General features: G+C 40.8%; 1 protein-coding gene across 5 annotated transcripts in view; it reads left to right on the top strand.

Annotated features, from left to right (window-relative positions):
• Positions 1–11,989, top strand: part of LOC106880075 (ribonucleoprotein PTB-binding 1) — a 130,883-nt gene that overhangs the window by 114,430 nt on the left and 4,464 nt on the right. For all 5 annotated transcript variants that reach the window (XM_052966300.1, XM_052966298.1, XM_052966301.1 and 2 more), the window contains 3 exons: positions 3,940–4,056; positions 4,736–4,909; positions 6,173–6,310. In XM_052966300.1, coding sequence (XP_052822260.1) covers positions 3,940–4,056; positions 4,736–4,909; positions 6,173–6,310 — 429 coding nt within the window. The remainder of the gene's footprint in view (positions 1–3,939; positions 4,057–4,735; positions 4,910–6,172; positions 6,311–11,989) is intronic.

The following is an 11,989-nucleotide window of genomic DNA, read 5'->3' as shown; positions in this document are numbered from 1 at the left end:
TTCTTATTCTAGCAGCTACACTTTCAGCGCACCCACCCCCACTACTAACTTGGTCGCCCAGATATCGGAAGCTATCGACTACCTCTAGTTTTTCACCCTGGAATGAGATAGAAGTTGTTTCCTGTTTGTTTGCAGTCTTTATTGCACCTGAACATCTGCCACAAACAAAAACTAACTTGCTAGTTAACCTGCCTTTGATGTTGCTGCACCTCTTATGTGTCCATGCTCTGTATACCGCCATACCATCTAACAGGTCTGCTCTTGTACACTGTCCACTACCAACTGACCACTCGTGCCTCGCTGACCCTGCATGCCCACTTCGGCCCTTCTGGTGGGACCCACAGGCACCACTTCTGACTGGACATGTACTCCCTCACTTCCAGTCCTTCCCTACAACACAGCCTGGTTCATAACACCACACGCCCACCTGATCTGAAGATCATTCGACCAACCTGCTCACACCTTCTCCTCAACCCTGACCACATACCTTAACTTGTCTTGTAATCAGCCAACCAGCGAGGAGGGCACCGCTGCTTCTGCGACCGCTGTGGGACTTCAGGACTGGCCTCAGTTCCTGGCATGTAACTGCCAGCTTCATCCTCTTGTCCATTACTGTTGACTCCATCCTCCATCACATTGATGATCCTGCACACATCCAAAACATGACATGGCATGCCATCTACAGACACATTGTTCCTCAAATTTACAAAGGTTATTGTCCACTTTCCCCATTGTGATGTGCACCGCGCATTTGGGGGTTTAACCCAGACTTCTTCCCTGACCTGCACAAAGGCATGCTCTTTCTCTTCTGCAGGTTGTGGCGATGTGATACATAGATGTCTCCACTTGCCCTTTGTGGCACTGACTCCTCAGCCTGTCCCGACCTGGGCAACATATACCAAAATACGACCTCTATGATCTTGATGGTGCGATGATGTCTCTCCACAACCCCTTTGCCACTTGGCCGGTATGCTGCCCTGAGGAAATGGCTAACATGCCACTTGTTGAATATTTCCCTCAGCACCTCTGAGCGAAATGCAGTGCCATTGTCCACAAGCAGCTCATCCACAGTGCCTCATTCTAGGAATATCTCATTTAGTATTCTTGTGATTTCCTCCGTGCTCCCCATCTTGATCCCCTTCCATATGGCCAACCGCCTCGGTCCACAGTCGACCATCAAGAGGCGTGTCCCCTGCTGGTAGTGCTTCATGTCCACTGCCAGTCATTTCCAGTTGTGTTCCACTGGAGTACTTCCTGCCTCATGCACACCCAGAGCAGGGTCAATGGACTGGCACCTGTCACAGCTCCCAACTACTCTCTGCACACTCTGCCTGGTCACATCAGAATCAACTTTCCTGGCTAGGAACAGGGTCCTGTCCACCCCCATGTGATGCATAGTATGCAGTCTCCTCAGCTCCGATACACTGCAGCCACTCCTTGCTCCAGATCCTCTGGCACCTGCAACCAGGCTTTCTTTACTCTGGTCAGGACATCTGCTCTATTCCTCTCAGAGGGCACAAAAACCAGAATCAGTCTCAGGTCAAATTTGGCAGCTAACTTGCTCAGAATTCCCAAACAGCATCTTATCAGCATCTCTGCACCCCCTTTGGTTTGCACCCTCTGCTCACCAGTAACCACTGATCCTGCCTGTCTAAGTACAGTGAACGACTTGGTCTGGATCTTGATGGTGCACAGCCCCCACCTTAGGGTCAGGTTCAACCGCTTCAACACAGCATCCAGCTCCGCCATGTCGATGTGGTTGCAGTCATCCTTCTTCCTGAGCCAGGCCGCATCCTCCATCACTATACCTCCAATTTACAGGACAACTCCTGTTACTATGCTGCTAGCATCACACTACATGATCCCATTCTTCAATCTGGGCACATACCAGTTTCCTCTTACTGGGTCTTCCGCAGTCACTCTCTCCAAGACTTCTTGCATCATGGCAGTTGTCTTCCTCCCCACGTTGTCACTCCACCTCTTGATGAAGCTGCATGCTGTCTAGAGCCATCCTGCAATCGGGTCGTGCCCCAGCAGCTTCCCACACAGAAAACAGTTCTTGTCTTGGAGTCCAGTTCTGGGATCTCATAACTTCTCTGAAACACCAACACACCAGCCTTGTCTCTCCGTATGAGTCCCAGTGCAGCTCCTCCTTGCATTGCCTCTTGTGGTTTGGCAATTAGCCCAAAACTCTTCAGGTAGCTTATGACCTCTTTTGCCAACACTATGCTCTCATCTATCAGGATGTCATAAGTATAGGAATTGGTGGCGCTTTTCACTTTGTCTGCCTTTCCCAGGATGGTTTTCAGAATTGTCGCCATAATCTTCGGTGCTGAATTCAGCCCAAATGCAGCTGCAGGTATGCCGACTTCAAATTGATGATTGTGGATGCTCCTATCATCTGCCTCCACTCTCTCTCAAGGTTTCGCTGCAAATGTCCGTGGCTTGCTGCCCGTATGGCACAATACGTGGTTGTTCAGCTCTCGGAAATCTAATACTGGCCTGACTTTATGCTTCGTCTGCTGCACCACTGCCATCAGTGGTAGCACTTCACTCTCCACATCCTCCTTCCAAGGTATCAGAATGCCTTCCTTGAAACACTGTTCCACCTCTCCCTCAAACTCATTTCTTGCATCTCCTATTGCGTTTTTCAACATTAGAGGATCTCCCTTCCAGTACCATTCCACTATACACTGTCGGCCATTGAAAACAGCCTGAAGATCCTTGTCTGTAATGGTGTGTGCAGCATATTTTTCTTTGTAGCTCTCACCACTCTCCTTTCATGGACTCACAGCACATAGTGCCCCCCGCATCACCGAACGTTACACCGCCTTCATTGATCGTAACACCTCACAAATGGACAATGGTGTCCATTGCCTCACCACATCGATTCCATCCACCATGCAGTCAATCACGATGGCATGCAACCTCAATCTCGTTCCTCATACCACCATCTACAAATCGCTACTTCCTCTGCATTCAACTTCCGTACCATCATCAGCCCTTACACTACTCACTCCACTCCATTCTTCCACCACCAGAGTTATTAGGGTTGTTGAGGAGCCTGTGTCCATGAGAGCTCGTGATACCTTTCCCTCCACCACAACCATATACGTGCCTCTTTTCCTTAGACGGAACAACTACTGGCGCAGTACTCTCCCTTAGACCATTTCCCTGAACGCATTCACTAGCGATGTGGCACGTTTGTCTGCAACAATAGCAAATTACTCCAGGCCTGGGTTCCTTGCAGTCTCTCACCATATGCGAACCCTGACACTGAAAATACTACCTTTTGAAGGTTTGCACATGTTCCTTGTTCAGTTCAATTTATTACTCCCTTAAGCACCTCAGTTAAACTTATTTGCAATGAAAGTGTCCAAAACAATAAAATATTCTGTAAACTAAATTTAGGTTAAGACAGTTTAGGTTAACATACTATATTACAAATTATTTCACAGTTTAATAAGCAGGAGTATATTACCTATATATTACTGAACAGGATGGCCCTGAATTGTATCACTACCAACATTCTGAGAAACTAAGCAGATGGTTTCTTATTAGTGGCACCATTGATGATCATCAAGATAAAGGATTTGCAGCAGATAATAATTAATGGGAAGGTTACTCTATAAAGTTTTCTGATTACTTCAGTTGGAGATTTTTCCTAATTCTCTATTGTATAAATCTTTTGTCACAACCCTTTTAGAGATTTTACCAAACTTTTCCCTTGTAATTCAAGGATTATAAACACTTGGAGTCAGATTAAGACACTTGAAATTCTAAAAGGTGTCAGTTTTGGAGAAATTTACAGTTTCATATTACCTATCAGTGACATTAGGGTAAATAACATAAGGAATAATCAAGGCAAAATAATGTACCTGCTTCAGGCATCAAAATCTTTCAACTTAATTTTTTTTTTTTTTTGCTTCAATTTTTCAGACTTACAATTCTAACTATTATGACCAAAATGATGGGGATGACAGTGATGTTTATAATTCTGCTAAAAGCCAGGCAACTTCTGACTATTATAACAAAGACATGGCAAATAGCTACACTGTATGTATTTCCTCATGGTACTTTCCTTATACTTGCTATGTCTAGAATATGTTTGTTTTGATTGTGCTGTACATAAACAATTTAATGTACCATTTTATTTGATGACAACATTAAAATGCTATGCTACATTATTGTAATTGTTAATCAATAACAGTACAGATACAGATCTTAAAGTTCATTTCACAGTTTCTGTACTGATGGAAATATTGACTTATTAAGTATGAGCTGATAGCTCACTATTTCATCCATTCAACTATGTTTGTATGAGAACAACACTCACACATATGTATACATTCACACAAGCACCACCACTTTAATATGTCTAAATCTGGCTTCTCATCAAAAGTAGCTCTAATCTTCTAGATAAGTAAGTTTCATATGCCATTGGAAAACCACTGAAGATTTTGTTATGTATTGGACAATTCAACATGTTAAAGCCTATTCTTGTCAAGTCAGTAACAAGAGGAGTTAAATTCAACATTGCAAGCTAACAAACAATGATACATTTCTGCTGATACCTACAACGGTTAGCCTTACCACTTGTGGTTCCCATTGGCAAATCACAGTGCTAGTAAAAGAATGAAAAAGAGACAACCCTCTTGTATGCATAGCATCCCTGTTTAATTTTTCATCTCTTGTTCTTAACATTTTTCATTCTTTTTCTCTTCAAATTTAAAAGCACTCCGGTTATCCCGATAACTATTCTGGAAACAACACAACTGCAAGCACTGGTCAATATGAAGGGATATATAGTAATTATGGGAACAACACTGATTCCAACACTGGTTATTGGGGCTCAAGCACTAACACATATGGTACAAGTTCCTACAGTAAAGGAGCATATACAAATGATGTAAGATATTGTTCAATATTTCTATTTACTTGTTCATTTTGTATTGTTGTAATGTATTTTAATGACACAGTCTCATTTCCCCAGTTTTTGTAGCAATCATGAAAACTTATGGTGGTGATAGCTGAAGCAGTAGTATACCAGACATTTGTTTCATTTACCTTTATCCCCCATAATTCTGAAATTCTATTGGGATTTGCTTTATCATTATTGATAATAAAATAAGTATACACTAGTGATTTCGAGGCAGTTTTTGCATTTCTTGAAACTATAGTTAGCTGGGTCAATTGAGAACTGAAAACCCATCTAAAGTATCAGTGGTTAACATCTTGTTACTGCCACTGAAAGTTTTTTACTTCTCAATAGCTTAGTCTGATTGGTACTTCATAGTGGGGTAATTAACCACAGTAAGCACAAGCTGTGAATTAACAGATGTTTCTTTGGATTGCAGTTCTATATTCAATCTTTGATAGACTGGCATCCTTATTCAAGGGAATATTTCTTATTTACTTAAGTGTACATCAACCAGAGTTGGTATATCCTTAAAATTCCTGTGATTAGAATTCTTTCATTCACTTCTCTCAGTCTCTCTTTTCTCTCTCTTCCCCTTTCTCTTTCACATACATACTTCCACTTTACTATGTTCTTGGGGATTGAATGAGATCTCTTGCACTAGCATTCTACACCAACCCTTATTTGTTTTCAAGTAAGGTACATTATTTTATAATTTGCATGTTGAACTGATGCTGGGAATTTTGTTTATGTGGGACACAAACAATGCTTCCACTGTGGTATCAATGTAAACACGGGCTGAGACAAGTGAATGTGCATGCCAATTTAGTTTTGTTCGTCTCTCTTTAAATTTTGTTAAGAATGACAGAGGTAGCAAATGTCAGACTGTAGCAGACTTTACTGCCTTATGAAATAACTTTGCTTCTTTGCTTCATGCTCTTGCTTGATGAGGCTGGGATCATCCTAGGTTAGTTGTCCCAGAGGCATTATGCGTAAAACTGACCAGGTCCAACAGTGCTTCCCATTGCTGGTGGTCCTATGCCAGCCCCTCTGCATTCTCCAAGATGACGTCAAGCCTCTGGTGATTCCTTAATCACATCCAACCATAACTGTCAGAAAATGGAGAGAAGAAATGTCATAAACTAACTTATTGTTTTCCAGTGATGTTTTATTATAATAGTTGTTAATTAATATTTTTGTAATTTTATTTAATCTTATGGTGTTATAGTATTACATTCTCCTTTGTTTCATCAGACTTCTAGCTCAAATTATCAGCCATCTTACTCCAACTACACCAGTTCAACACTGAGCAGCACCTACGGAAGCACTTCAAACTATGGCACCTCCACTTATTCCAGTCATTATGGTGCTTCCACTAGCACCACTTCTCTGGTAAGTCTTCTACATTTCCCCACCCCCAGCTCTAACTGTGCTGTTTTACTATACACTTTATCCATAAGTGTATTCACCTTATTCTGTCTGTTCTAAGAACCAATATTCTTTCTAAGAACCAATGTCTTTCTCTCTTTAATATTCTCTGTTTACAGTAACAAATTTTTTTAATATGTAAAATTTTTGAGGCTATTAAACATGTGCCAGTGGCCTGGTAAATTATTAACTTTAGTTCAAAATAAAGGTTCTTACTTCATATCCTATCTAATACTACATACATATCCAAGAAAAATAAGACACTTCTCATACACATACACACCAAAACACAACACACACGTGTGTAAGCATAGCTATATTGTTAAGTAGTTCACTTTGCAACCATATTGAGTTCAGTTTCATTGCATGGCACTTTGGGTGTCTTTTACTTGCTCCTGAGACAGTCAATGCCATATGAGGAAATTCAATTGTCAGAAACAGAAAAATGTCTGTCATGTGTGTATGCATGCATGTGGGCATTCATTCATACATGGATATGCACCAGGGCTTATATGTTCCACATTTTCAATCCTTGGGTGATATTCCTTGGTGATATGATGGCTGCTTATTCTGCACTTGTGAAAACCTGTGGAATAAAGATATCCTTTACTCAAAAGCCAAGTATGGGTGGATGACAGAAAGAGCATCCAACCTTAAAAACTTTACCTCATATAGATCTCCATTCAAACCATACTAACATGGGAACAGACATTCAATGAAAAAATGTGTGCGAGTGTATTTCCTTGTCTTGACATCACGCAGTAGATAGAAACAACCATCAATATCCCTCATTTCTATTCTTTCATGAAAGCAATATTACCTTGTTGGAAACAGGTGAAGGTTGATAACAGAAAGAGCATCCAATGGTAGAAAACTGCTTCAATGAATCTTGTCTGACCCATGTAAGCATGTAAAAGTGAACATTAAAACAGTGATGTCTATATACAGGTATTTGGGCTAAATTTGACAGTGATGCTTATTTATTCACATTGTATTGAATTAATCCTACATTATCTCATAGCTGTGAGGTTTCTGTGATGTGACTCTTTACTTTGAGAATGATATTGTGGGGTAGGTTTAAGAGGCTGGATCTGGCTGGTTTTGAACATAAAGAAGGTCAAATATTTAGGCTGGATATGGCTAAAGGATTGAAGGTAAAGAAAACACAATATCTCATCCAAAAATAAAAATAGTTATAAAAAATATCAACTAGATTATGGCTGGGAGATAACGGTTTACTCACAGTTGCCACCCTCAGCTTCCACCATTGCCACAAGATGGCTCTGGAACCTGGCGCATGCATTCCTCACTGTGTCCCTGGGAATATCTTTGAATGCCTCCTTGATCTTAGTCACCAGCTTGGCTTTGGTGTTGCAGGTGGAGCAATTGGTGTCTTTCTCAGTCACATTCCACACAGTAATTCATGGGGTTAGGGTTTTTCCACAGTCTCCAGCAGCTTCTCATAAGCCATCTAAATTGAGCCTTATTCTCTGTTCAAAGATGTAAAGCAGCATAACATCACCCTCATTGGGAAAACACCCAAAGTCCACAGTTTGGGTGAACTTAGTTTTCATGATACGTGGGGCATCACATGAATTGTAGACAAGCCACCTGTTGTTTTGTGCATCTAGTCCTGGCAGAAGTTCTTTTCATCTAAGAAGAACCAGATCATTCCCTGCTCAACAGGATACCTCAACTTATTCAAGAGCTTTTCTGCCTTCATCAGGCAATTCTCCTTGGTTTTGGCTGTCAGAATTTGTTCCTTGTGTGTCTTGTACAAGTGGTAGCAAAGGCCTTTGTTCAAAGCTGGCCACTCAAATACCCGTCTCTCTTTCTAAAGCACGGATTCCTTTGCTCAGATCTTCCATCACCTTGAGTGCAGTTGCTTATATAAACTCTGGCATATGAACACAATCAGAACATGTATTGTGTACCTTCCTGCTGGCAAGGCTTTTTGTAGTCTCTGTTGCAGCTGTCCATGTCATGTCTTACAGCCTTTCAGAGTTCACAAAGTATCGAGTAGTAGTCATAATGTCAGCATTTTAATATCTGGCATGAATCATCAGATGGTTTCCAGTCCTCCATTTTAGTTAACTTTTTCTCCACTATTAAGCGAAGTCAAAAATTATCCACATTTTCACCAAAACTTACTTTAAGTTTGCTACACTACCTTCAGCACACATGCTAAAAAGTGGTACTCCTGTAGTTATGTAACTGAGATTTGACATTGATCACTCTAGTTTTCTTTCTTGTGTTACAGAGTAAACATTGCCACATGCTTTCAGTACAATACAGAGACAGCACTCTAGTGTGTATGAGTGGATTAGGAAATTGAAAAGTTGCCAGACAACCTTGGAGCACAAAGACATAAAGATTCAACAAGCTCAAGAGATGTTTCTGTCAAACTAATGAGTGATCATCAATTAGATGGCATCTTCTCTACGAATTAGTCATGGTCTTGCATACGAAATCCTCCATAACAGACTTCGCTTCCATAAAATATATGACAGATGGGTGCCAAGGGAGCTTACTAAAGCATAAGTGCAATTGTGTGGAGATCTGTTGACACTTACTTGACTATTACAATGATGAAGGTGAAGCATTTTTGGTGAAAATAGTCACAGGAGATGAAACCTGGGTCCATTACTTTGAGCCAAAGTTCAAAGGGCAAAGAACGGAGAGGAAACACTTGGAATCAAAAAGTGATGCTAACCATTTTTTTTTTAATGCAAAAGGTCCTGTACTAGAACATTACTTGGAAAAGGGGTCTACAGTCACCAATATAGGCTGACCTACAAACTGAAACCAGTAATTCATTCCAAATGCTGAGTCCTATTGTCAAAGCAAATGTTATTGTTGCACAACAACACATGCCCGCATACAGCCACTCCCACCATTGAAAGCACTGAAAAATGAGCTTCAAGCTGCATACAGTTCAAATTTCACCCCTTCTGACTTATGTCTTTGGATTGCTCAAGCATCTTCTATGAGGGAATCAATTTGCTATGGATGAGGGAATACAGGAACTGGTGCATAGTACACATATCATCATCATCCTCATCATTTAATGTCTATTTTCCTTTCTAGCATGAATCAGATAGTTTGATAGTAATCCTGTGACCTGCAGGGTTGCATTATGCTCCAGTGGCAGTTTTGGCTTGGCTTCTAAAGTTGGATGACCTTTCTTACACCAACCACTTTATAGTGTGTACTAGGTTCTTTGTTTTTGTGTCACTGGCACTGGCACTACTAAGATCACCAAGTAACTTGCAAAAACAAAAGAATGAGAAAAAACCCCTCAACTAAGCAGAGTGGTGGGGATGTAGTAATTGTGAGGTGGATTTATGCCTGGTGTTGAAAGGCTAAAGTTTGATAAGAGGCTTGAGCACAAATGGCTATCCTACATTATATAAGGAGGGGGGAGATGGTAGTTATGGGGTATCAAGGCAAACCCTCAAGGTACAAGGTGAGCAAAAAAGAATATGGACAGAGGAAAAGTTATTAGTTTCATAATATTGTGAGAGAAGAGCAACCAATCGTTAGAGATGGGGGCAGAGATGAATGTAGTGAACAATGAACGAGGGTGGATGTGTGGTTGATGAGAAATGCTAGCATGGAGAGAGAGTAAAGTGAGAATGTAGAAGTGGCTAAGGGAGGGTATATAAGGTGCGTCAGTATTTTGAGGTCATTTGTAGGAATGAAGAAAAAGAAGTACAGCACATCAGAGAAAAACTTCAATTAAATGAGAATTGGTACAAATAATTTTGAGAGTTCTTACAACACTTCTATACAATAAATCCACCATTAGCCTTAATGACAACTTCAATTCAGGGTATGAAGTATTGACATGCAAAAATCAGATGGTCTTTATCAATTTCGGACATAGTCTTTGTTATAGCGGACACAAGAGATTGAATAGTGTTATGAGAGTGTTGATTGACTTTCCTTTCAACGACACCCCATACATAATAGTGCAGTAGATTAAGGTCGGGTGAGCTAGGAAGCCATGTGTCTAGGGTAAAATGATCGTGGAAATTGGCATGCATCCAAGCTTGGGTTCTTTTAGCCTTATGAAATGGTGCAGAGTCTTGTTGGAAGATGTAAGGTCTTCTGTTGCTTATGCTGTCTACCCAGTGCCTCACAACCTTCTCCAATGCATTTGTGTTGGCAGCAGTATTGGCTCTTAAGCCCTGTGAAAAAAATGGAGAGGCATGATATGACCCTCACTGCTAACGGCTCCCAGATCCATCATAGTTGCTGGAAACTTGGTATGAATTACAACTGGAACCTTATTTGGATCTCTGCATGACCATCTGTCATTCCTTGGGTTTACTTTTTGGTCTTAAAGTTCTCATCAGAGAAAAACCAAAGCGTTCCAGTTTCTTGATGTTTCAATTTGTAGAGCAAGCACTTTCCATGGATCAAACAATTGTCTTTCATTGTAACTGATATGAACTGACCTCTTCACATCACATACGACTTGTAATGGATACATTCATGCACAACTCTTCTGATGGTGCATTCTGAAACCTTGAAATCCTTTGCAAAGGCTCTGATTGACTTTCCAGGGTAGTATTGAATTTTTTCCTGTACTTTCTGCACAAATTCTTGGGTTCTTATGGTATTAGAACTCTTTACATGTGTATTGCATTTGGCTGCTAATGTTGAATCCCCATCAACAGCTTCCAGGTCTTCTCTAACTTTGGCAACAAAGGATCAGCAACTTTCAAGAAACAAGCTATTTCCGTATCTTTATGTTGAGTTTTTATGGCAATGATTACAACATGCCTTTTCATTTGCTTTGTTAATTTCATGTCGTTCATCATTAATCTGAAAAAGAATTAATTACAAGAAAGTTAGAGCTTTTTGAAGTGATGTCCTTCAAATACTGTATATCAGGAAGTAGGAGTGTGATGTTCAAGGTGTAGGAGTTGCAGGAAGGTATGTAGGTACATAGGGTGGGTGGGGGATATATTGAATGGGGTGTGATGGCAGATATGAGAAGTGTTAAGATGAAGTATGGCAGTGAGGGAGAGGTGACTGAAGATACATATAGGTGCTCACTGAAAATAGTGTAGCGGCGAATGATAACGAGAATGGGTGATAGAAATGGTTTCATAGGGAGTACCTGGTAGTGCAAAGAATGGGGTTTTGTAATATGTACTAATTTTTCTCTCAAGTTTATTACAACAGCTGAGTAGTGCCACAGATAGAGGAGGGATGGAAGGATGAGTGTTAGGGTGATGAGCTGTTAGGAATCCTTGACAAGGCAGAATAGGTGCAGGGTCAGGGCCCAGCACATACAAGCCTAGACAAATGTTTTTATGACCTCACTTTTGCTGTGCTGTTTGAGCACAGCCAACTGCTACTATTCTTGGTCTTTTGTCATCTGTGTAACTCAACATCATACCATATCTTCTTGGGTTTTCCTCTTCCACAAGTTCTATCTACTTTAAGCAACTGTCACTTCTTTATGCAGCTGTCCTCATCCATATGTACCACATGACCAAACCAGCATAGTCTTCTCTCTTGCACAATGCATCTGATTCTTCTCATGCTAATTTTACTCTTATAACATTAGCTCCACACACACACACACACACACACTCTCTCTCTCTCTCTCTCTCTCTCTCTCTCTCTCTC

Source organism: Octopus bimaculoides, chromosome 3 (assembly GCF_001194135.2).
Source record: "Octopus bimaculoides isolate UCB-OBI-ISO-001 chromosome 3, ASM119413v2, whole genome shotgun sequence".
NCBI lineage: Eukaryota > Metazoa > Mollusca > Cephalopoda > Octopoda > Octopodidae > Octopus > Octopus bimaculoides.
The sequence above is the reverse complement of the archived record's forward strand: the minus strand, read 5'-3'. Positions and strand labels throughout refer to the sequence as shown.